This window comes from Papio anubis, chromosome 1 (genome assembly GCF_008728515.1).
Source record: "Papio anubis isolate 15944 chromosome 1, Panubis1.0, whole genome shotgun sequence".
Taxonomy (NCBI): domain Eukaryota; kingdom Metazoa; phylum Chordata; class Mammalia; order Primates; family Cercopithecidae; genus Papio; species Papio anubis.
The window spans coordinates 210,971,996-210,999,136 of NC_044976.1; the positions used below are offsets into that span (position 1 = coordinate 210,971,996).

General features: G+C 38.1%; 1 protein-coding gene across 8 annotated transcripts in view; it reads left to right on the plus strand.

Annotated features, from left to right (window-relative positions):
• Positions 1 to 27,141, plus strand: part of KMO (kynurenine 3-monooxygenase) — a 61,645-nt gene that overhangs the window by 14,776 nt on the left and 19,728 nt on the right. For 4 of the 8 annotated variants that reach the window (XM_031659868.1, XM_031659880.1, XM_031659861.1 and 1 more), the window contains exons 2-11: positions 2,460 to 2,529; positions 3,336 to 3,433; positions 4,613 to 4,702; positions 5,651 to 5,707; positions 8,800 to 8,848; positions 13,886 to 13,973; positions 15,704 to 15,869; positions 18,631 to 18,702; positions 20,135 to 20,256; positions 22,145 to 22,292. In XM_031659868.1, the coding sequence (XP_031515728.1) occupies positions 2,460 to 2,529; positions 3,336 to 3,433; positions 4,613 to 4,702; positions 5,651 to 5,707; positions 8,800 to 8,848; positions 13,886 to 13,973; positions 15,704 to 15,869; positions 18,631 to 18,702; positions 20,135 to 20,256; positions 22,145 to 22,292 (960 nt within the window). The remainder of the gene's footprint in view (positions 1 to 2,459; positions 2,530 to 3,335; positions 3,434 to 4,612; positions 4,703 to 5,650; positions 5,708 to 8,799; positions 8,849 to 13,885; positions 13,974 to 15,703; positions 15,870 to 18,630; positions 18,703 to 20,134; positions 20,257 to 22,144; positions 22,293 to 27,141) is intronic. The other 4 variants (XM_031659864.1, XM_031659874.1, XM_031659885.1 and 1 more) reach the window with 3 other exon arrangements.

A 27,141-nucleotide genomic window follows, 5' to 3' on the forward strand; every position in this document is an offset into this window, starting at 1 on the left:
AATGACCTATTACACCATCACCCTAAATGACTGCTTGTGGAAAATAAATTGGAAAGAGGCAAGATGAATGCTGGTAGAATCACAGAAAATGTGATATTAGTCAAGCATAATGATTCCAATAACTAGAGGCAGAAAGATGAAAATGAAAAGAGATGAGTAGATGGAAAAACATTTTTAGGTAGAATTGGCAGAACTGGGAGTGGAGTATCAAGGAGAGACGGTGACTCCTAGCTTTCTAGTTTGTGCAACTGGATGGATGGCATATCATTCACTTACATAGGGAATATGTGGAGAGAACTGATGAGATGGGAGGGGATGATTGCAAGTTTCAATTCGGATCTGTTGATTTTGAGGTGCTTTGAGATATACCACAAGCTATATCACTTAAATATTTGTACGCATGAGCTCGAAAAACAGATCTGGATAGGAGATATAAATTTTCATATCATCATGGATGGAGAAGACAGACTTGGATGGAGATTTGAGAAACTCCAATATTTGTCTGTCTTTGCAATGGTGAAAGAGGAAAAGTGGGACTGGCCAGAGATGTATGAAGAAAACCAGAAAATGAGAGAAGGTTAGTGTTTCCAGAAGGTCTAGTTAACAGTATTGATTACTGTTGAAAATTCAAGTATGATAATTATATACAGATGACTTTACCAAATATAAGTTGCTAGTGATGAGGTAGTAAACTACGACAACCTATATAAAGCTACTGGGAAGACAACACTATAAAGCTTTAAGAAGACAATAGATCAGAAAAAATTCTTTATGATCTCAGAATAGGCAAAGATCTCTTGAACAAGACATTTGTAATTGCATTAAAAATAAAATGACAATTGTAATTGCATTAATAATAAAAGATGGATGAATATGGTTACATTAAAATAAACAGCTTCTCATCCTCAAAATAGACTATAGCATTTAAGAAGCAAGGCACAGAATGGAAGAAGATATTTTTCATGTTTAAAAATGACAAAGACTCTATATTCAGACTCTATGAACAACTAAAAAAAGAAAAGAAAAAAGAAAAAGAAAGAAAAGAAAAAAGATAGGCAATCCAGTAGAAAATGGGCAAAAGACCTAAACAGACGCTTGGTAAAAGAGGAGATCCAAACAGCCAATCAATATACGAAAAAGTGCTCACTGCACTCCAGCCTCAGTGACAGAGCGAAACTCTGTCTCAAAACAAAACAAAACAAAACAAAACAAAAGTGCTCAACTTCTTTAGTAATTAAGCATATGCAAATTAAAACTACATTCCTCTCCGACTTACCAGGTTGCACCCTCCCACTCCACAATAATGAAAAGTTTGAGAACATCAAGTGCTGGCAAAGATAAATTCTGAGAAGCTGCTGGTGGGAAAACACATTACGAACAAATTTTGAAACAGTTTGGCATCATAAAAGTAAAGGCACATAAACTTTTGACCGGATATTCCATTTCCATGCATAGAACCCTCGAAAAAAATATCATCATATATGTACCAGAATTCCTGCACACAAAAAAATGTTCTTTGAAGCATTGTTAACATATTCCCAGACCAGAAACAACTGAAGTGTCCTTTGACAGTAGAATGGATGATCTGTGATCTTTCATGTAATGAAGAATCATACAGTAATAAAAAAAATGGATGACATTAAGTTTACATGTAATCATGTAAATGAATCCCATAATGTTGCCTTAAAGAAGCAAGATGCAAAAACAAACCACACACACACACACACACACACACACACACACACGGTAATTCTAACTATATGGTTAAAAAATGGGTAAATGGCTGAGCACAGTGGCTCATGCCTATAATTCTAGCACTTTGAGAGGCCAAGGTGGGAGAATCACTTGAGCCCACAAGTTTGAGACCAGCCTGGGCAGTATAGTGAGACCCCATCTCTAAAAAAAAACTTTAAAAAATGTTTAATGGGTAAAATTAAAGTATATTGCTTAGAAATATGTACACCTAAAGGCTAAAATATAAAAAAGCAAGAATGGGTTATTACAAAAGTCAGAATAATATTTACCTCTTTGTGAGAGGAAGGGGACTATAACTGGGGAGGAGGTGGGGGGAGTTTTGGAGGAATGACGCTATTCTACTTTTTGACCAGAGTAGTGGTTATAACGGATGTAAGGTTATAAAGAATTGCTTTCTAATTATTCTGTAAGCTATATATGTTTTATGTTCTTTCTGTTTGAAAATTATCTCACTATAAAAAAGTAAAAAAAAAAGACTTCTAAAATTGTATTACTTAATCTTGAATAAATATTGCTATTTTTGCCACTGATGCTTTTCAGCAGAAATTGAGTAAATCAATGTGATAAATGAGGCTAGTAAAATATGACCACACATGATGTGAGGCTAGTAAAATATAGCCACACATGATGCTTCATTTTGCTGCTAAAAATTCCCTATATTTGTGGAATCAGATAAATATTTAAATTTTTTTGTTAATTTCTAGGTCGGCTCATTACAAGCATGCTTTCTTGCAAAGAGGAATTTCCAGATTGATGTATATGAAGCTAGGGAAGGTACGTCCATAGTGAAAAATGCAGGATGAAGGCTTGGCATGGTGGCTCCTGGCACTGTGGGAGGCCAGGGCAGGTGGATCGCTTGAGGCCAGGAGTTTGAGACCAGCCTGGGCAACATGGCAAAACTCCATCTCTACAAAAAATACAATAATTAGCTTGGTGTGGTGGTGTGTGGTAGGAGGATTGCTTGAACCCAGGAGGCGGAGGATGCAATGAGGCAAGATTGCGCCACTGTGCTCCAGCGTGGCGGAAGGAAGGAAGGAAGGAAAAAAGAAAGAGAAAGAAAGAAAGAAGGAAGGAAGGAAGGAAGGAAGGAAGGAAGGAAGGAAGGAAGGAAGGAAGGAAGGAAGGAAAAAAGAAAGAGAAAGAAAGAAAGAAGGAAGGAAGGAAGGAAGGAAGGAAGGAAGGAAGGAAGGGAAGGAAGGAAGGAAGGAAGGAAGGAAGAAAGAAAGAAAGAAAGAAAGAATGGAAGGAGGGAAGGAAGGAAGGAAGGAAGGAAGGGAGAGAAAGAATTAATTGCAGGATGTGGTTCTAATTCTTTGACTTATTTTTCTTTAGATTTTCTGAACTTAAAAAGTTTCTTTAATAAAACAATTTTTTTAGAAAAACTAGTTTTTTTAAAAAAAACACCAACTATCTAAATTTAATTTAATATAAATTTACTGCTGTTAGCATTTTCTTTAGAAGAATTAAGAAGGTGTTTAATTTGGTTCTGAATGAACCAATTGTTCAGGTGCGGTAATTTTGCTTATCCTGGACTAGGATATAAAGAGTGTATAACATGGAGTCTGCTTCCAATGTCTCAGATCCTCGAGTGGCTGACTTCACACGTGGAAGAAGCATTAACTTAGCCCTTTCTCATAGAGGACGACAAGCCTTGAAAGCTGTTGGCCTGGAAGATCAGGTACTTAATGTATCTTTCTTATAGAAGATAATACCTGGTATTTTTCAACAATTGCGTGGATTTGATTTCATCCTGGCTTAAAAAGTACCATTTAATACCAAGAATCTCTGCATGAAAACTCATTCTACTAAAGCTTTTAATATTTGAAATTTGGCAAGAGGGTGAACATTGGACACTTGAAGCACCCGAGGGGGCCCCTGCAACCGGATGATTGCTTCCGATACTGGGTTCTCAACAGGATGGTGCATCAATGCCTGTAGAAAGTGAGAGTCAAGATGGCATCCAGGATAAGAGGAGCCAAATTCCTTTTTTTTCCCAATTGCACAGGCCCATAATCTCTTATCCACAATTTTACACTCCAAAAAACTCTGAAAACAGAAAGCTTCTCATCACTCATTGAGTAGCAAAACCTGACCTGACATGAGACTCTTTGTAGTCTTTTAAAAATCTCATTTAGCATAAATATGTTTTGCTACAGAAATTTTGTGTTTGATTATGGGATGGGTTTATGTGATATCAGCATATGGGTACTACACTACTTTTTAAAATTGAAAAATTCTGAATTCTGAAACCATGAAGCCCCATGGGTTTGGATAAAGAATGGTGGGCCTATAGCAGATTTTCATCATATGAGCTTAATGTTGTAGACCTTTTCACTGTCTACGTGTAGCTTGGTAATATAAACAGATGTGATATATGTATTTTTCTTGATACTACTTTCAGTGACAATGTGTCTTTGAGCTGATAATACAAGTAAATATGAGTGTTATTTGCATTCCTATTATTTTCTCCCAGATAGCAGCAGCCATGTGTAAGAAAACACTTTGCATTGAATGTTAGGAGCCCTGGGTTTTACTCCTTATAATCTCCCTTTTTGTCATGATGGGAAAATCACTTAACCTCTGTAACAACAAATCACTTTCCTCAATCTGTGATATTTGATTTAGATCAGATAAATTTTAAGCCAGTTCTAAGATCTAAGATTAAAAAAAAAACTAAAAGCTTCATGATCACCATTTTCATTGAAGGAGTTTCTACCACGTTGGGCTTCTATGGCCTTTCACAATTTTTAAAATGTCTTGGAGAATACTTGAAATTACATTTAAAAATCAACTTCTATCTTTCTCGCATAATGCCATGTTACTGTCAGTGAACTCAATATTTCTGGTTTCATTTCAGATTGTATCCCAAGGTATTCCCATGAGAGCAAGAATGATCCACTCTCTTTCAGGAAAAAAGTCTGCAGTTCCCTATGGGACAAAGTCTCAGGTAGGTTTACCCCAGAGATCATTGTTCGTGCACTGATTATAAGGAAGTCAACGTCTGGAACTTGCCTCTTGCTTGATGGCCCCTCTCTCTCCAGTCCTATCTCTTACATTGCTTGGCTTAGTCTAGACCCCAGGAATACAATACTAGTTAGCAAGTTTATTCAGAGGAGATGCTCAAAACAAGCCCCAGATCAGAATAAACATTCAAAAAGAATTAGCTGTTACTGTTCTTATTGTGCCGTTTCTTGCCTTTGTGCTGCCCTGCTACCTGGGACACCCTTTCCCTCTTTTCTCCTTTTCAATTAGATGGAGAAGATGACTATCTTATTTGTCGTCAAACATAATGTACAAGAACAATCTAGAAGCTTTCATGATGTTGTTGCCCTTCCCTAACTCACCCTCTTGCTCAAAATTGGGCTTATAATAGAATATATAGAATGATCCAGAAATGCTTTCGGTACTACACGATTTCTGAAACAACAGAGGCCAGATGAAGATGGAGAGTTTATGAAAGCAGACTTATTATCCTGCTGTGTGCTTTCCTTATCTTCCACACAGTAACACACAGAACAGGGGGAAATCTGTATTTCATCTAATTAGACCTTCTGATTCTGTTCTTGAGAGATAATCAATGCACCAAACATCCATCGACAAGAGAAAAACTCCAACTTGCTTTATTTTTATCCAGCTATGCCTCCTTTTATGAAGTGCAGAGTCTGAATGAGATTCATATTCTTCTAAGTCTGACCCTAAGTAGAGCTCTCATTGAAAGTAGACCTGTGCTTCTCAAACTCACTTGGGATCCTGTTAAAATGCAGAGTCTGACTCATTAGGACTGGGGTGGAGGCGGAAGTTCTACAATTCTAACCAGTTTCCGGGTGTTTATTTGTTTCACTGAGTTGAGAGTGAAATCAACGCAATCCTCTCACTGTTCACTTGTATTAACAAGGAACGTCCGGAGGAAGGCCAAGTCACCATAGCAGTCCCCGCTTCAGAGACTGAACCGGTAATGTATCCATAGATAAGACACGGTTCAGGTATCAGAAAAGCTAAATGAGGAGAGGGACTTGGACCTGACACCATCACCCCCACCACCGTGTGTGTGTGTGTGTGTGTGTGTGAGCGAGAGAGACAGTGTGCATACATTCCCCAAGAGAGTGAACGTGTTGGTGTGAGTTCCCATTTTGCGGCCTTCAATGCATTACAAGGAGGAAACGGCCCCTCCCGCATCATTCCTGCTACTTCTCAATTCTTAAGAATTGAGTTTATGCAAAATTTACAGGGGCCCCACATACTTCAGTTTTTCTTTATCGTCACTTTTATATCTCAGTCAAATATGGCGGCCTCCTTGCCCTTTAAGAATGCATAAAATTGCTTTACCTGGTCAGTTCCACAGCCCGTGGGAGCACAACGCCATTCCCATGGTTCTGGGATTTCTTCACATCCCCAGGGAGCCCACCTTCTCTTGGCCTCGCAAAGTGTTAGGATTATAGGCGTGGCCGGGCGCGGTGGCTCAAGCCTGTAATCCCGGCACTTTGGGAGGCCGAGGCGGGCGGATCATAAAGTCGGAAGATCGAGACCATCTGGCCAATATGGTGAAACCCCGTCTCTACTAAAAATACAAAAAACTAGCCGGGCGTGGTGGCGGCGCCTGTAGTCCCAGCTACTCGGGAGGCGGAGGCAGGAGAATGGCGGGAACCCGGGAGGCGGAGCTTGCAGTGAGCCCAGATCGCGCCACCGCACTCCAGCCTGGGCGACAGAGCGAGTCTCTGTTTCAACAAAAAAAAGAAAAAAGAAAGAAAGAAAGAAAGAAAGGGACACTCTGGTGTTCCTGCAGGGCTGACAAGTCTATCAGTTCCCAGTTGACTGAGGTGGAAAGAAAATATCTTCCCCATGTAAATTAATCTTCATAATTTGGGCCAAGCACGGTGGCTGACACCTGTAATCCCAGAACTTTGGGAGGCCAAGGTAGATGGATTGTTTGAGCCCAGGAGTTCAAAACCAGCCTGGGCAACATGGCAAGACCCTGTATCTACATAAAAAATTTAAAAATTAGCCGGGCATGGTGGTGCGCACCTGTAGTCCCAGCTACTTGGGAGACTAAGGTGGGAAGATCGTTTGAGCCCGGGAGGTTGAGGCTGCAGTAAGCCATGATCACGCCACCACACTCCAGCCTGGGCAACAGCAAGACCCTGTCTCAAAAATTTAAAAAAAAAAAAATTAAAAATTAAAAAACCTTTATAATTTGAATGTTTCCTAACATAATTTAAATGACAAGTTTGATTTCTGTCGAAATACAGTCTATTAATAACTTAGCTTTGAGGAAGAGAATGAAGATGTTTCTGTTCATTTTAAATTATACAAAGACAGGAATTTCTTCTTCAGTCATTGCCACTGACCAAGTTATTTTTACACTAAGTATAGATTTAGCTGTTAATGTATACTTCTATTTTTGGATGAGGTGAAGATTCATAAATTAGTATATATGTGTTAAAAATATTTGTTATGTCCCATAATTTGGGAAATTATATGCTTTAAAATTTTAAAGAATAGATTCACCATGAATTACCAGCTTGCATTATGACTTTAATGGGCCCCAAGTGGCACTTTGGCCTCCATGGGCTCCTTTTCTAGAAAAATAATAAATATTAAAAATTAGATTTTATGGGTTCATTGGTATAAAGATTAATAAAATCCATGCTGGATTTATTATTACATATTTGTTATTATATAATACTTAACATTTTTCTTTTTTTCCTTTTCTTTCTTTCTTTATTCCTTTCTTTTTTTTTTTTTTTTTTTTTTGAGATAGAGTCTCACTCTGTCATCCAGGCTGAAGTGCAGTGGCGCCATCTTGGCTCACCGCAACTTCTGCCTCTCGGGTTCAAGCAGTTCTTCTGCCTCAGCTTCCTGTGACTACAGGCACGTGCCACCACGCCCAGCTAACTTTTGTATTTTTAGTAGAGACGGGGTTTTGCCATGTTAGCCAGGTTGGTCTTAAACTCCTGACCTCAATTGATCGGCCTGCCTCAGCCTCCCAAAATGCTGGGATTACAGGGATGAGCCACCATGCCCGGCCACTTTTTTCCTTCTGATTTAAAAATAAACTAAAATCAAAACAGTTTTACAATACTTTTAAGAGTCCTTAAAAATGTTTTGATTTAGTTTATTTTTAAATCAGTAGGAAAAAAGTGGCCTGGTGATGTGGCTCATCCCTGTAATCCCAGCACTTTGGGTGGCCATGGTCGGTGGATCACCTGAGGTTAGGAGTTCGAGACCAGGCTGGCCAACATGGCAAAACCCCATTTCTACTAAAAATTAAAAAAAAAAAATTGGCTGGGTGTGGTGGCGGGCACCTGTAATCCCAGCTACTTGGGAAGCTGAGGCAGGAGAATCGCTTGAACCCGGAAGGTGGAGGTTGCAGTGAGCTGAGATCTCGCCATTGCACTCCAACGTAGGCAACAGCGCAAGACTCTGTTTCAAAAAAAAAAAAGTATTGTAGGCCCATAGGCACTGTGCCTACCTTGCCTCAGGGGAGGGTCAGCTTTGCTGAATTGTCCTATAAAGTTAGAAACAACCAACACATGTTCCATGCAAGGACTGGTCCTATTCCTATCAACCTTCATCCCTACCACAACCAACATACACACACACACACCCCTTTTACATTGAAATGAAAGCCTTCAAAGTTGTCTCTTCAGGAAATAACACTTTGATTCTAGTGATACTGTCATGACTGAAGTTTTTCTAAGAGCTAAATTTGGAGACCTAAGCTGAAAATATTACATTTATGATTTGTTTTTGATATAGAACTCTCTTGATGAAAATTATATTTTAGCTACAAGAGAAGGATTTGATTTTTAAAGTATTAAACTTTGAAAAAGCCTAAGTGTAAACTTGGATATTGTATTATATGTGTTTGGCTGAAGCGTTCTTTTTTAAACAAAAAAAACAAAGGTCATTTAGCGAAATGGTTACAAAATTAAGCTTGCAACCCTCTGCTAAATAATAAATATGTTTTATTGCTGAGTGAATAACTTAGAATTATATTTGTCCATTCACCAGAAACAAACAGTATCTACCCTACTTTTCTTGCAGTATATCCTTTCTGTAAGCAGAGAAAATCTAAACAAGGATCTATTGACTGGTAAGTCTAATGCTTTCATTTACCAGTTATCATTTTGAGTAAAGCACATGACACTAATCTTGTCATATGATTTACTGGATTTGCTTGCTGCTCCTTTCCATGGGTTATGAAGAGCAAGACTATGTACATTACAAAGTCCTTCTTGAGGTTAGGTATGATAGCTCATGCCTGTAATCCCAGCACTCTGAGAGGGTGAGGCCAGGATCGCTTGAGCCCAGGAATTTGAGACCAGCCTGGGCAACATGGAGAGACCCTATCTCTACAAAGAATGAAAAATTAACTGGGTGTGGAAGCGTGTACGTATAGTCCCGGCTACTCAAGAGCCTGAGGTGGAAGGATCACTTAAGCCAGGGAGGTCGAGGCTACAGTGAGATGTGAGTGATGCGATTGCGCCACTGCACTCCACCCTGGGCAACAGAGGGAGACCCTGTCTCAAAAAAAAGAAATAAATAAACGAAGTCCTTCTTGAAAATATCAATTGCCTAAAGCTTTTAGAGATGAGGTCTTGCTGTCACCCAGAGTGGTGTGCAGTGGTGCAATCATGGCTCACTGCAACTTCGAACTCCTGCGCTCAAGCTATCTTCCCACCTTGGCCACCCGAGAAGCTGGGACTACAGCACATGCTACCACATACGACTAATTTTTAAATTTGTTTTAAAGGTAGAGTCTTTCTATGTTGTCCAGGTTGGTCTTGAACTCCTGACTCAAGTGATTCTCCCACCTCAGACTCCAGAGTAGCTGGGATTACAGGTGCTAGCACCCACTTCACTGACTATTCTCTGAACTGAAATCATTTGTTTAACATGTACTGAATCCCCATGGTCTCCTAGGCACCAAGTGAATGAGTGTTCACGCTGATGAAGAACTCACACTCTAATGGAATGATAGATAAACTCAAACAATTCGCAAAGTGACACAATTAGATTTGCCTTTTGGGCCAGGCGCGGTGGCTCACGCCTGTAATCCCAGCACTTTGGGAGGCTGAGGCAGGTGGATCACAAGGTCAGGAGTTCGAGACCAGTCTGGCCAATATGGTGAAACTCTGTCTCTATTAAAAATACAAAAATTAAAAAAAAAAAAATTAGCTGAATGTGGTGGCACATGCCTGTAATCCCAGCTACGTTGGAGGCTGAGGCAGGAGAATTGCTTGAACCCAGAAGGCAGAGGTTGCAGCAAGCCGAGATCATGCCATTGCACTCCAGCCTGGGTGATAGAGGGAGACTCAGTCTCAATAATAATAATAATAATAATAATGATAATAATAATAAAGATTTGCCTGTTAGAGAGATGAAAAGCCGTAGTGTGAAGACTGAGAAGGGGTTGCAATCTTCAAGGGGTTTCCATAATCCCTGGGCACAAAAGGGCCCAAGAATAAAGCTATAGTAATGTTGTTGGAAAGTAGGGTGTAGATTCATGATATTTGTAACAGAATAAATCGATAGATAGGGGATATAGAAAGTTGAGAAAGAGAAAGGTGTAAAATATAACCCTGAAGTTTTAAATTTGTGTAACTAAAAAAGGCCTACCTATTCATGGAAAAGCCACTGGATTAAAAATTAAATTTGTAGCTTGCATAGTCAATCCAATCACACCCCATGTATCCCTTACTAAGTTTAAGCCTACATTGTAGTTGCTTTTCCTCCCCTCAGCATTTGTATTAAACAGATTTATTCCCAGCAAAGCATGCCACTTAATATTTCTACTGTCTTTTAAACTAGTCCCTCGTGATGGAGCCCAGTAGACTCTGATTTTTAAATAGAGGCTGTACATGATTTATCTTTGTTTCTCCACAATCCCCTCAATACATCTACTGAATGTAACTGAATCTAATGGGATTAAACTGGGAGGGGAGGGCTATGAGAAATTTCACTTTAGTTGATTCACCAGATATAAGAGAGAGGGTTTAGTATTATTATTAATTGTATTTCTTTAGTTATATTTGTCAGACTGCCTTTTGGATGGGTAGATGGGTGGAGTGGAGGCAGTTTGCTAGGTATATTCAAGTTGATATCAAGAAAGCAAATGAACCAGCCAGGTGCAGTGGCTCACATCTGTAATCCCAGCACCTTGGTAGGTTGAGGAGGGACGATGGCTTGAGCCCAGGAGTATAATTGCACCACTGCATTCCAGCCCTGGGCCACAGAGCAAGTCGTCAACTCAAAAAAATCAAAACAAAACAACAACAAGAAAAACCCACAAAACAGCTGTTACAAAAAGCAGTATAGCAGACCTATGACACCGTCTTTCTAAAATCCTCTCAATTTATCAGATAAAAATAACAGCAAACATCCATTGAAGCACCAAGCTCTATGTTAAGTGTTTTACATGCATAGATTTGCATAACCCTTCCAACAACTCTATGAGGGGGAAATTACTTTTATTTCAGTTTCACAGATGGTGAAATGGAGGCTTAGAGAGCTTGGATCACACTGTTAATAAGTGGTAGAATCTGGATTTAAATTTGAGTCTGTTTATCCCAAAGTCCATGCTTTTAACTATTATGACTTCTGCCTCCGATATTATATATAAAACATCTGTTAATACTAAGGAACTTAAAACATGGGAAAGGTACAATCTTAGTGTACACATCAGAAGTTCCCCAAATTGTTTTTCATTAGGAATGTGCTGCATGGCACACAATTTCATAAATGCCATAAATACATCAATAAAATGAATGCTGAATCTCTTCACTCTTTGTTGGGCATATAAAGTTTGTTCTTTGTTTACAGGGCATCAAATGTGGGAGGTTTTCATTCCACATATTTAATCAATTATAAATGCTCACTTCTCCCTAACTGCACAAGCTCGCCTCTGACAACATTGTCTTTCCATGATTTCCCTACATTGGCATTTCATGCGGGATTGTTTCATGGTTCATCCGCTGTTCTGTGAGATGTTAATAATTGTTAAGCCAAAGCAAACAGACAAAGGATGTGTGGCCAAACAAGTTTGACAAATCCTGCCTCAAACAAGTGTTCAGCCTTTTTTCTTACAGTACGTCTCAGGGCTTTTGTTATATTCTTGGTCTGCATTGCGGATCTTCCAGAGCAGCACAGTCCAACATGTGGCCACAAATACCAGGCATGTGTGTACTTTTCAAATTTATACTAACCGTGTTAAAAAAAAAAAAAAGGAAGAAGATGGTGTTATTTTTAATAAGATACTTTAACCTAGGCCGGGCACAGTGGCTCACACCTGTAATCCCAGCACTTTGGAAGGCTGAGGTGGGTGGATCACCTGAGGCCAGGAGTTTGAGACCAGCCTGGTCAACATGGTGAAATCCCACCTCTACTAAAAATATAAAAATTAGCTGGGTGTGTTGGTGGGCACCTGTAATCCCAGCTACTCGAGAGAATCTCTGGAATCCGGGAGGTGAGCCAGGAGAATCTCCGGAATCCGGGAGGTGGAGGGCGCAGTGAGCTGAGATTGCGCCATTGCACTCCAACCTGGGCAACAAGAGTGAAAATCTGTCTCAAAAATATATATATATATATTTTTTTAACCTAATATATCCAAAATATTATCATTTCAATATGTAATCAATATCAGAAAGTTATTCACTGTCATTCTTTTTATATATGCTTTTTGTTCTAATTTGCCAAAATGTAATGCAGGCAACACATCTCAATTTAGGATAGCCACATTCCAAGCACTCAAATGCTATATGTGGCTGGACACTAGCACAGCACAGCCCAAGACAAAGTATTCGGCATTACTCTTCTGTCTTTGACAACAGAACAGTTTTTTTGAGGGAGTATATCCCAGAACTAACGTTCTATAAAAAATTATTTAGGATGTAATACTATACACTTATGTAAAACATAAACATAATTTTGTTAAAAGTTTATGTCACCAACACATGTTATGTTTCTAAAATATATCCTTGGCATATCAGGTCAACTCTGATTACTTCAAAGTTATTTGACAAACTACTTCTTATACATAGATGAATTTCTTTGGTTTAGGGTCTGTCAGGTTTTGCAAGAAAGTTAAAATCTTCAACCCCCAAATCAAACTGAAACAAAACAGAGTAAAATAAGACAAGACTGAGATGAAGAGGGGAGATAAGTACAGGCAGGAATAGAACTCCTGCCTTATTTTCCCCATTTTTTTTTCAAATTCAACATTCTTTTTACGTACTTTTTTGACATACAAAAAACTGTACGTAATTAATGTATACAGCTTGATGAGCTTTCACTTTGTGTGACCTCAAGCATTTGACCTTTACTTCCGGAATCTTGGTTACTCCCTTTTTAAGATGAAGGATTTTGAACTAAATCATCTCTGAGGTCTAGTCCAGCTCTGACACCTGTATTCTGATTTGTGCCTTTAAGAACAGTAAATAGGCTGTATTTATAGATGAATACATGAGCATTAATAGGGACAAAATCATATTTTCCTGTTGTAACAAGGACATAATTAATAGTTCATAAACTGAAATTCACTCAATTCTCTAGAGTGCTAGCAGGCAAAACAGAAAATTATGAAAATAATTTGTTTCAGTTTATTGAGAGGTTTCAAAGCTTCTTACTCATTTTCCCCCTAACTATTCCAGTGTTTGATTTCAAAGAGATTTAAAGTCAACAATCTCTATTTGTGACAACTTCAATCGGAATTCCGGAAAACTAGCTAAAAAGAGATATAGAGACATGCATAATATGAGGAAAGGCGTTTGGCTGAATATTTCCAATCACAGCAAAACCTTAGATTAGAGGCGATGTCTGAAATATGAGATGCTTGCTTCTTTTCCAGGGTGCTAATAATTACAGCAATGCAAGAGTTTGCACAGTGGAATCAGTTGGATGTTTCCTTTTTGAGATGAGAATAATTGGTTTTTATTCATCTGTTTTACTAGCAAATTATACTGAAATAGTTACCAAACAGTTGTCAAATTCCATTTAAGTGAACTTATTTTAACATTGTTATGAATAAAAATCTCTACCATACTGTTCCCAGAAAACAATTAATATTTCAATTTCATTAAGTGAAGTAAGAATTGAAATTTCATTCTGTTTGCCTCTTTCTCCATTTCCTCAGCTGCTGAGAAATACCCCAGTGTGAAAATGCACTTTAACCACAAGCTGTTGAAATGTAATCCAGAGGAAGGAATGATCACAGTGCTTGGGTAACTATGGGTCAGGTTTTGGACTTCAGAGGTGCAAGCTGGGAGTGGAGAATTGTATCCATAAACTTTGTTCTTTGGCTCTTTTGAAAGAGTTAAAAGATTATTGAAAGGATCATCCAAATAGTTTCTAGATTCAAGGAATTTTAGATTGAAAATAGGCCCTGATGCCACCTGAACACCAATGCCAATAATTCTTAATTCTCATACTCGCTCACCTTCCTACTGAACTGTATTCCACCCTGGTGACTCTAACGTGCTTCAAACTCTCTCCTCTCTCACAAATACGTGACCCTCCACTGCTGTCCTGTTCTCTTTCCAGGTGCTATTTCTCTGCCTTTCCTCGGATGATTCTATTTCCTCTAAGGTTCCAAGCCTCATACCCCACTCTTGCGATATGCTATGGATCCACATGCATGGGTTCAACAACCACATCTCTAAGATGAATATTTCCAGTCCAAGCCTCTTTCTTCGTTCTAAATCCTTATAGAAGCTCTAATCAATTTATGTTAATTTCCCATCACACATACTTGCTGGAACATCTTGCCATTATCTCAAACACATCTAAAACCTTGATCACCTGCTTCTCCCAGATCACATCCCATTCCTGACTTCCCCAGAACTAATGCCCGAATAATTAGAATCATTCATGATGTGTTCTTCCCCTGTCCTCGCCCATTAAATCTGTAACACTCCTCAGTATCTCCTACTTTCTGCCGGCTTCAGAGTCTGTCTTCCTCCTTCTAGCTGCAGGACACTACTTCTGGCTGTCATCCCTGCACATGTACTATAATATGTTTCCATCACCTCATCCCTGTTTTCTGCTCCCTTTGGCATTCTGCCTTCACTTCAAACTGCCAAGGAAGTTTTCTTAAATTGCAACTCTTCATACATCATTCCCCTAATAGAAAAATTCAGTTTCCCTTTTGCCAGAATAATGTTTTGAAATCTTTTATCTTAACATTCAAGATTCTCTTCTTTTCCTCTTCCTTTCTCTCCCTACCTTGTATTCTTTTCTTAAGCTTTTCTTCTAATACCTCTGCTCAAGCCAAATGTATTGTTAGAAAATCCTGGTCACATCCTTGTGGTTGTACATACATTCATTTGTACACTTGGAACACTTGCCCTGTTTTCAAGATTCTCCTTCTTCATGCAAAAATCTCAAATCCTGTCACACTTCTGTGGCCTACCATGTCTTTTATTTTTTTATTTATTTATTTATTTTTTTATTTTTTTTTGAGACGGAGTCTTGCTCTGTCACCCAGGCTGGAGTGCAGTGGCCAGATCTCAGCTCACTGCAAGCTCCGCCTCCCGGGTTCATGCCATTCTCCTGCCTCAGCCTCCCGAGTAGCTGGGACTACAGGCGCCCGCCACCTCGCCCGGCTAGTTTTTTTGTATTTTTTTTTAGTAGAGACGGGGTTTCACCGTGTTAGCCAGGATGGTCTCGATCTCCTGACCTCGTGATCCGCCTGTCTCAGCCTCCCAAAGTGCTGGGATTACAGCCATGTCTTTATTAATCAGTAGGGTGTTGTGCTATTCTCATAAGCAAATGTATGACTGGGACAAGTGTTTTCATCTAAATGTTGCATCTATTAACTCAAAGCTCCAAATCAAACATGTAAAATGAGCTTTCTAAGTTATCTGTGGAGCCACTACTTCTCACACCCAGAGGTACATCATCATTTTCACCACTAGACATATTTTTCTTTTGGATGTTTTGTTCTGTTTTTCAGATCTGACAAAGTTCCCAAAGATGTCACTTGTGACCTTATTGTAGGATGTGATGGAGCCTATTCAACTGTCAGATCTCACCTGATGAAGAAACCTCGCTTTGATTACAGTCAGCAGTACATTCCTCATGGGTACATGGAGTTGACTATTCCACCTAAGAACGGAGATGTGAGTCCTTGCCCTTTCTCAACGCCTTTGCACAACCCTTGCACCATGAGTGCAAATGCATATTCTAGTGCAGTCGTTCTCAGCAACATGTCTTGATCCATTTTGAGGCCTATCACAAGAACTTTGTAATTAATAATAAATTGGATGCATAGGTATCTTTTTAATAATACAATTCTCAGTCCTTTCTTTTTTGATATGCTTTCTTGAGTGAAAAAGAAAGGAGAAGGCTGGGCATAGTGGCTCAGGCCTGTAATCCTGGCAATTTGGGAGGCCAAGGTAGGAGGATGGCTTGAACCCAAGAGATCAACACCAGCCTGGGCAGCATAGGGAGACCCTGTCTTGGTAAAAAATACAAAAATCAGCCAGGGATGGTGGCACACCCTGTGGTCCCAGCTACTTGTGAGGCTGAGATGGAAGGATTGCTTGAGCCTAGGAGGTCAAGGCTACAGTGAGCTGAGATCATGTCACTGCACTCTATCCTGAGCAACATAGCCCAATCCTGTCTTCAAGGAAGGAAGGAAGGAAGGAAGGAAGGAGGGAGGGAGGGAGGGAGGGAGGGAGGGAAGGAAGGAAAAGGGAAGGGAAGGGAAGGGAAGGAAAGGGAAGGGAAGGGAAGGGAAGGGAAGGGAAGGGAAGGGAAAGGAAGGGAAGGGAAGGGAAAGGAAGGGAAGGGAAGGGAAGGGAAAGGAAGGGAAGGGAAGGGAAAGGAAGGGAAGGGAGGAGAAGGGAAGGGAGAAGTTACAACCCTCCTACTGGAAACACATAAAGGATTTGAATAATATCATTTGTCTATGTTCTCTTGGGAGAAAAAACAGGCTGATGATGAATCCTTCAGTATACTGACAATCCAGGGTTCTTATAACCATGATTAAATCAAATAATAGTTATTAGATAAAATGACTAGAAAATGGTTGCAAAGTGATTTCTATTGTGTTTTTCTCATTTCCTGGTTAAACCGTATGTGACCACAGGCAAATAAGTGGTATGTAATTTTTGATGTTGTCATAAGCAAGTAAGTATAGGAACTTGTTAAGGAAAAAAATGCTAACAGAAACAGTAAGGATATTGGCTTATAAGTATGGATATGCAAACAACATTAAATACTTGATTTGCATATAAAGCATACATTTTTAAGATGCTGATTTCATCTATCCTCGGAAATCCAGACAACTGTAAAACAGCTAGTCAATATGGGATAGTGTTGTTAAATACTAAATATCCGCCAGTAAAATCCATATTTTCACATTTCCTTACCTTTCTATTTCATCCTCATGGTCAGAATGCATTCGCTAATTTTTTAGTGCTTTTTGTACTGGTTTGCAGATAGCTTCTGTTCTCATGGCCTAGAATCTGTAACTCTGGATTATAGGATAACAGAATTCTGCTGAAAAATTGTTCCACACTTAAGAAGAACTGTGCTTGCTAGATTTAAGTAAGCCCTTTATTTTCTAGGTATACGTAATAAATAGTAATAATTGATGGTTTTAAAAATGTCTCCACTCTTTTAAGAACACTGTTGAGGCATAGCAATGTCACTCAGACATCGGAACATTTTGCCATGGCCCAAAAACAGTCTTATGAGACTCTCTATTTTTCTTTGTGTCTTTTTTTTTCTTTTGTTCTTAATGTAATGCATGAAATAGGCACTTGCACTCCTCTGATGGTTGGAGTGGGGGCAAGAGATTGGGTAAATGGCTTTCTACCACTAGTATTACTGTTAAAAAGAAGTAATTGCTTTTCATATGTATTCCTGTTGCCTATTCGACTGCACTGTAAGGTCAAGAGTTATGTACGTATTCATTTCTGTGTCTGTGTGTTGGGCTTTCTTTGGGAGTCCGAGGCTAAAAAAGCAAGAAAGGCACAGTCCCTTCAGCTAAGACACAAATAACTATGATACAGTGTAAAAATGTTTGCTGCAAGCCTATGCTGTTTTTTCGGTATTCTTACCATGTAAGATATACATGGAAGGTGCTCTCGAAACATCTGTAGAAAAATAATACAAATTTGAAATAATTGGAAAATTGTTTGCATATTTCCATGTATATAATACCCCTGGGAACCTTCAAAAATTTGGGTCACTTGGGTCTTTGGGTCAATTGATCTACCCAAGCAATTAATACTTATTCAGGCTGTTATTGTATTAATAGTAATTACAGAGGACTTACTAAAGAGATAAGACTCTTCTCTATTATTTATGTTATAGGAAACAAACGATAAGAAGCTTGTTTCTAAAATTTTGGTTTGGCTCATGAAATTTAAATGTAAGACTTTTCTGTCCAGTATAGATAAGTTCTGAAATAAGGCAAAAGATAAAGTAAAAAAAAATTATATAAATATATACATAATGTGTGTGCATACATTATACATGTGTGCATATACACACATGTACACATCTAGATATGTGCATGTATGTGTACTTATATACCAGGTATAATTATACCAGGTGTGATTCAAGATTTGAGAACGTAAGATGTTCCCTCTCTCTCTTTTTCCTTACATACACACACACACACGCACACGCATGTATTCCGAAATTTTGAATTATACCTGGTGTCCAAAAAACCTATCTAAGGTTGAGTTTATAAAGACAGAATACAAAGTGTTTTCTAAGACAACTTCTATTTTATGTAGCAGTAGATGTGCATATCATCGTATATATGGTACTGGTTTTAATTACTGTGGAAACTATTATAAAGCTGAGTCCGTTTTATAGGTTTGCTATATAATTGCACTAATCAATCACATATTCTTTTTTCTGCAGTATGCCATGGAACCTAATTATCTGCATATTTGGCCTAGAAATACCTTTATGATGATTGCACTTCCTAACATGGTAGTATAGAATTTTTTATCAACTGTAATTTTACATCTGTAATTAATGTTGTTTATTACTTACGTTTATACTTAGAATGTGTATACCTAATTGATGTCTTCATTGTTTAATCTATTTAGTGATTATAGCTTTGAAACTTTGGGATGACTGAGGAAAAATCTGAAGGATTTCCAGTTATTTACTTTGGAAAGGAGATTTAACTTAAATGAATGGGTAACGAGAGTTTATGTGTGGTGGTGCCTGTCATCTCCACTAAAGACAATTTAGGAAGAAATGGCCCTCCCAGAAAAGCCAAAGAGATTAGGTTGTCTATTAGGAAGCGATTCAGCCTTTAAGGTCTGTAGTACATTGGAAAATGCATTATCAAAAGAGAGCATGGGGCTGGGCGCAGCGGCTCACACCTGTGTTCCCAGCAGTTTGGGAGGCCAAAGCGGGAGGATTGCTTGAGCTTGGGAGTTCGAGACTGGTGTGGCCAACAGAGCAAGACCTTGCCTTTATCAAAAAAAAAAAAAAAAATTGCCAGGCATGGTGAAATGCGCATCCCCAAGTACTCAGGAGGCTGAGGTGGGAGCACTGCTTGAGCCCCAAAGGTGGAGGCTGCAGTAAGCCGTGATCATCCCATTGCACTCCAGCCTGGAAAGCAAAGCAAGACCCTGTTTCAAAAAAAAAAAAAAAGAGAGCATGGCTTTTCTTTCATTAGACCCTAGAGACTTTTTTCCTAGGTAGATATCGCTGTTTCCCAGGTTGGGGTCTTTTTCTTTCTGTTGGTATCTGTCCTGGGGTCCAGGGCCTAGTAATACTATCTTAAAAGGAAGAAAAAGAGATGTCAAATCTAACCAACCTATTAGTTATTTAAAGAATGTAGGTTGGGCGTGGTGGCTCATGCCTGTAATCCCAGCACTTTGGGAGGCCGAGGTGGGTGGATCACCTGAGGTCAAGAGTTCCAGACCAACCTGCCAACATGGAGAAACACCGTCTCTACCAAAAATACAAAAAATTAGCAGGGTGCGTGCCTGTAATCCCAGTTACTTGGAGGTTGAGTCAGGAGAATCGCCTAAACCTGGAAGGCGGAGCTTGCAGTGAGCTGAGATCACCCCACTGTACTCCAGCCTGGGCGACAGAACAAGACTCTATCTCAAAAAAAAAAAAAAAAAAAAAAAAAAGAGTATAGTATTTGCTGTGTGAAAATGGAGAGTTTACAATATAGAAATTGTCCTAATAATCAAAGAAGCTGGAGAACACCCCTGGGACTTGGCAGAGCTTTTCTTTGGGAGCAGTGGAACAAAGTGACAGTGCCTTTCCTGTCTGCTTGGACATTCCTTCCAAAAGCTCCCTGGTCACAGCAAGAAGTCCTGTGATTTCGGGATCCACCTACAGTGCCAGCATCACTTGGCCTCTATCCCCTTTCACTCTGTTTCTCTTCTTCTCACAGAGCAAATCATTCACATGTACTCTGTTCATGCCCTTTGATGAGTTTGATAAACTTCTAACCAGTAATGATGTGATAGATTTCTTCCAGAAATACTTTCCGGATGCCATCCCTCTAATTGGAGAGTAAGTTGCAAGATGTGCCTTTTGCTGCACTTGTTTGAATTATTCCAAATTCAAATAAAGGTTATGCACCTGATTTCAGTTTGGGTTAAACATGATGGATCATGCAGTAACCTGGACAGAAACCCATATTAGAGCAAAAGTCTAAGTAGATATTGTGCTGTGAGCAGGAATACTGAAAAACACCCATGCCGTGGCCAGTTCCTCCAGGAAAGATGAGTCACCAATGTCCCGAGGCTTTTGTGCATCTTATGCAGGTTCCTCAGGCTCCTTAGGGCTTGATGTGCCACAGGAACTGGCTGAACTTTTTTCTACTGGTAGATACACAAATCTTTGGCCCAGCAGATACATCTGGCAGCCTCAGGTCTTGGATCCTATACCTACTAGCCACGTAAGCTTTCCCATATTCCACTCATGGTAAAAGGTTGATAAATAGTAGAACCTATCCCAAAGGGTTGTTACAAGGACTAAATGAGATCATGTCTATAAATCATTCAACACAAGGCTTGGTGCATATTAAGTTGTCTATCTAGACACCTCCAATGATGTCTTCATGAAGGCAGCGCAATGCTACAGAGAGTATGCCTTAGTCAGTTCAGTGAGCCATAATAAAACTACCATAGACTCGGTGGCTTATAAATGACAGAAATGTATTGCTCACAGTTCTAACAGCTGAGAAGTGTAAGATCAAGGCACTAGCAGGTTCAGTGTGTGGTGACGCCTCACCTCTTGGTTCATAGATGAGTCTTTTTGCTGTGTCTTCACATGCTGGAGGGGGCATGAGATCGCTCTGGGGTCCCTTTTATAAAAGCACTAATCCTATTAATAGGGGGCCACTCCCAGGACCTAATCACCACCCAAAGGCCCCATCTCCAAATACCATCACATTGGAGGTTAGGATTCCAACCTATGAATGTTAGGAGAGCATAAACATTCAGTCTATAGCAGAGCAAGATTTTAATACAACTTCTGCCCCTTACTTCCCTGAGTTTCACCTTTAAAATGGGTATCTACCATAGGGCATTTGTGAAAATTAAATGAGCTAATTATGTAAAAGGAATAACCCACTGCTGGCCCATACCGGGTCTTTTAAAAATTGCCAGTCACTTTCTTTCCTGAAGACTCATTTAGTCTCTATGGATCCCTCCTTCTCCAACTGTGAAGAGAAATCTCTGCACACCAGCATTAGCCCTTATGTACTTTCAAACTGGTTTCATGGCTATTTTTTGCCTTTCCAGCCAGATTTAAGATTCTTGAGGCTAGGTACTATTCGTCGACTTAGAGCTTCCTCAACACTTCTACAGATGCTTTACAAATACTAGGTTTTTTGTTTGTTTTTCATTATAAGGACCATGTTGTACAATAGATCTCTTGAACTTATTCTTCCTGTCCAACTTAAAATTGGTACCATTTCACCAAATGATTCCCATCCCCCAAATGCTAGTTTTATTACTATTATCCATTTCCAAATACATAAAGATTCACATTAATTTCAATTTTGGTTTATTGTCTTCTGATCAAATGCACAGCAGCATTTGCTCAATTTTTTTATGGAAACCTAAAATACACTGCTGTATTTGAAAATCTCATGGCCCATGTGCATGATAATAAAGTTTTAATAACATATGATACAGAAATATTTAAATTATTCAAATGCAGCCAAACTCTTATTTTTAATGTGATGAACGTTTTTGCAGACCAAGAAGGTAATTAGAATAATGGAATTTTAAGACTGGAAGACTTCATTTTTTCCCTTTTCTGTTTTCTTGTTGGCATTCTTGTGTATTTTTCAACAAAACTTCGTGATAGTTAATTTAGTAAATCTGAAATAATTTAGCAGGATTTAATACCTGATTTGATGTCTTTACATTTGGATTATTTTCCTTTGAAGGAAACTCCTGGTGCAAGATTTCTTCCTGTTGCCTGCCCAGCCCATGATATCTGTAAAGTGCTCTTCTTTTCACTTTCAATCTCACTGTGTACTGCTGGGGGATGCAGCTCATGCTATAGTGCCGTTTTTTGGGCAAGGAATGAATGCGGTAAGTTCTTTTTCCCTAGGTAAGTCCCTGAAATATTTCTGGGTCAGTCTCAGCTAACAAGTCTTAAATAAAAAACATGTCTAAGCCTATCCCCACATAATCCCTGAAAGCACAGTCAATTCAGCAATCATACCAGCTGTGTAGCTAGATTGATCACCAGCTCTAATCAGAATTTGGATTACTCAATCCAGTAATCCATAGTAGAAAAAAGCAGAAAGCATAATGCACTCATCTGTTGGTATCACCAAGGGATCAGCTCCAGGACCCCTGTGGATACAAAAATCCATGGATGCTCAGGTCCCTGGTGTAAAATGGTATAGTTTTTGTATATAACCTACAGAGAATCTCCCGTATGCATTTTTACTTCTAATGTTTTTAATTTTTAATTATTATGGATATATACTAGTTTTATATATTTATGTGATATATGCAATATTTTGATTCAGGCTACAATGTATATGACCATATCAGGGTAATTGGGGTATCTGTCACCTCAAGCATTTGTCATTTATTTGTATTAGAAACACCCCAATTCCTCTCTTTTAGTTATTTTGAAATATACAATAAATTATTGTTAACCACATTCACCCTATTATGATGCCAAATACTAGATCTTATTCATTCTATCTAACTATTTTTGTATCCATTAACTATCTCCACTTTATACTTCCACCCTACGACCATTCCCAGTCTCTGGGGAGCATCATTCTATCTCCATTAGTTTAATTGTTTTTAGCTCCCTCATATGAGTAAAAAATAATGTGATAATTTTCTTTATGTGCCTGGTTTATTTCACTTACATCTTCCAGTTCCATCCATGTTGTTGCAAATGATGGTATTTCATTCTTTTTTTTATAGCTGAATAATATTCCCTTGTGAATACGTACTACATTTTCTTTATCCGTTCATTCATTGATGGACACTTAGGTTGATTCCATATCTTTGCTATTGTGAATAGTGCTGCAATGAACATGGGAGTGCAGATATCTCTTTATCATACTGATGCTCTTTCTTTTTGGATATTTACCCAGCAGTGGGATTGCTGCCATATATGGTAGTTTTATCTTTAGTTTGTTGAGGAACCTCCATGCTGTTCTCCATAGTGGTTGTACTAATTTATATTCCCACCAAATGAGAGTTCTCCTTTGTCCACATTTTCACCAGCATTCGTTGTCACTTGTCTTTCAGGTCAAAGCCATTATAACTGAAGTGAGATAATATTTCATTGTAGATTTGATTTGCATTTCACTGATAATTAGTGAAGTTTAGCAATTTTTCATATACCCACTGGCCATTTATATGTCTTCTTTTGAGAAATGCCTACTCAAATATTATGCCCATTTTTAAATTGGATTCTTCATTATTTTCTGACTGAGTTATTTGAGCTTCTTATATACTCTGATTATTAATCCCTTGTCGGATGGGTAGTTTGCAAATACTTTACTTTGTTCTGTGGGTTGTCTCCTTACTTTGTTGATTGTTTCTTTTGCTTTGCAGAAACATTTTTTAGCTTGATATGATCCCATTTGTCCTATTTCTGATTTCTCTATTCTGTTCCAAAAGTCTATGTGTCTGTTTTTTTCTTTGGCTGCCTGTGTTTTTGAGATCTTACTTAGAAAATCTTTGCCCAGACCACTGTCTTGGACTGTTTCTTCAATGTTTTCCTCTACTAGTTTCACAGTTTCCAGTCTTAGATTTGTCTTTAATCCACTTTCATTTTATTTTTGTATATGGTGAAAGATAGGGGTCTAGTTTCATTCTTCTGCATGTGGTTATCTAGTTTTCTCAGCACCATTTATTGAAGAGACTGACTTTTCCCCAATGTATGTTCTTGGCACCTTTGCTAAAATTGAATGTGGATCTATTACTGGGTTCTCTATTCTGTTCCACTGGTCAATGTGTCTGTCTTTATGCCAATACCATGATGTTTTGGTTACTTTAGTATTGTAGCATAATTTGAAATCAGGTAATGTGATGCCTCCAGTTTTGTTCTTTTTGCTCAGGATGGCTTTGGCTATTCTGTGTCTTTTGTGATTTCACATAAATTTTAGGATTATACTTTCTATTTCTGTGAAGAATGACATTGCTATTTTTATAGGTATTGCATTAAGTCTGTAGATTGCCTTGGGTAATATGGACATTTTAACAATATTGATCCTTCCAATCCATGAGCATGGAATATCTTTCCATTTTTTTGTGTCCTCTTCAATTTCTTTCATCAATGTTTTACAGTTTTCATTGTAGAGATCTTTCACTTCCCTGGTTAATTCCTGGGTATCTTATTTTCTTTGTAACTATTGTAAATGGGATTACCTTGTTGGTTTCTTTTTCAGATTGTTTGCTCTTGGCATATAGAATTGCTATTTATTTTTGTATGTTGATTTTGTATCCTGTAACTTTACTAAATTTGTTTATCAGTTCTAATAGTGTTTTTGGTGGAGTCTTTAGGTTTTTGTAAACATAAGGTCATATTTTCTGCAAACTAGGATAATTTGACTTCTTCTTTTCCAATTTGGATGTTCCTTATTTCTTTCTCTTGTCTAAATGCTCTGGCTAGGACTTTCAGTACTACATTGCATAAAAATGGTGAAAATGGTCATCCTTGTCTTGTTCCATATTTTAGAGGAAAGGAAAGATTTTCTGTTTTTCCTCATTTCGTATGATACTAGCTGTGGGGTTGTCATATACAGCTTTTATCATGTTGAGATATATTCCTTCTATACCCAGTTTTTTGAGAATTTTTATCCTGAAGGGATGTTGAATTCTACAGAATGCATTTTCAGCATCAATCGAAATGATCATATGGTTTTTGTCTTTCGCACTGTTTTGATTTTGCACTGATGTTCTTCAGACATGTTGGTTGGTAGTTTTCTTTCTTTGTTATGTCCTTTCCAGGTTTTGGTATCGGGGTGATACTGACTTCATAGAATGAGTTAGGGAGAATTCCCTCTGTCTCAATCTTTTGGAATAGTTTCAGTAGGATTGGTGCCAATTCTTTGAATATCTGGTAAAATGCAACTGGGAGTCCTTCTGGGCTTTTATTTTTTGTTGACAATTGTTTTGATTACTGATTCAATCTCACTGCTAGTTATTGGTCCTTTCAGGGTTTCTATTTCTTCCTTATTTAATCTAGAAGTTTTGTACATGTCCAGAAATTTAGCCTTTTTCTCTAGGTTTTCTAGTATGTGTGCAAAAAGGTGTTCCTAGTAGTCTCAAAAGATCTTTTGTATTTTTGTGGTGTCCGTTGTAACGTCTCCAGTTTCATTTCTAATTGAGCTTGTTTGAATCTTCTCTTATACCTTCTTGGTTAAACTAGCTAATGTTCTATTGATTTTGAGTCTTTTTTCAAATAATCAACTTTTTGTCTTGTTGATCTTTTGTATTTTTTTGTTTCAAATTCATTTGGTTCTCCTCTGATCTTTGTTATTTCTTTTCTTCTGCTGACTTTGGGTTTAGTTTGTTCTTGTTTTTCTAGTTCCTTGAGGTGTGACATAATGATGTCAATTTGTGATTTTTTGAACGTTTTTATGTAGGCATTTAATGCTATAAACTTTCCTCTTAGCATTGTTTTTGCTGTAACCCAGAGGTTTTGGTATGTTGTGTCACTATTATCATTCATTTCGAAAGATTTTTAAATTTCCATCTTGATTTCATTGTTAACCTCAAAATCATTCAGGAGAAGATTGTTTAATTTTCATGTATTTGTATAGTTTAGAGATTTCCTTTTGGAATTAATCTTGAGTTTAATTTTCCACTGTGGGCTGAGAAGATAACTGGATATGATTTTGATTTTTAAAAATGTACTGATACTTGTTTAATGACCTATCATATGGTTTATCTTGAAGAATGTTCCATGTGCTGATGAGAAGAATGTACATTCTGCAGTTCTTGGATAGAATGTTCTGTAAATATTTGTTAGATCTATATTTTCTAGAGTGTGGTTTAATCCATTGACAGCACTAGACAGATCATTGAGACTTCTGTCTCAATGTAGTTTTAAAGTCCCCACTATTACTGTGTTAATTTCTATCTAATTTCTTAGATTGGGTAATAATTGTTTTATAAATTTAGGAGCTCCAGCGTTAGGTGTATATAAATTCAGGATTGTAATATCTACTTGTGGGATCAATCCTTTTATCATTATGTAATGGCCTTCTTTGTCTTTTTTTTTTAACTGTTGTTTTAAAGTCTGTTTTATCTGATATAATAGCTACTCCTCCTTGCTTTCAGTTTCTATTTGCATGGAATATCTTTTTACACCCCTCTACCTTGAGTTTGTATGAATCCTTATGTGTTAGGTGAGTCTCTTGAAGACAGCAGACACTTGGTTTCTTATGTTTTTATCCATTCTTACAATCTGTATTTTTTAAGAGGAGCATTTAGAGCATTTATGTTCGGCATTAGTATTGAGATGTGAGGTGCTGTTTCAGTCATCATGTTAATTGTTACCTAGATACTTTGTTTTCTTCATTGTGTTATGTTTTATAGGCTCTGTGAGTTTTATACTTTCAAGAGTTTCTATACTGGTGCATATCAACCTTTTGTTTCAAGATTTAGAGCTCCTTTTAGCATTTCTTATATGGCTCATTAGGTAGTAAAAGACTCCTTCAGCATTTGTCCGAAAATGACTTTATCTCTCCTTTGTTTATGAAACTAAGTTTTGCTGGATATAAAATTATTGGGTGACAGTTATTCTGTTTAAGGAGGCTGAAGGCAGGACCCCAATCCTTGCTGACTCGTAAGATTTCTGCTGAGAAGTCTGCTGTTAGTTTTCCTTTAAAAGTTACCTGTTGCTTTTGCCTCACTGCTCTTAGAATTATTTCCTTCATGTTGACTTTAGGTAACTTGA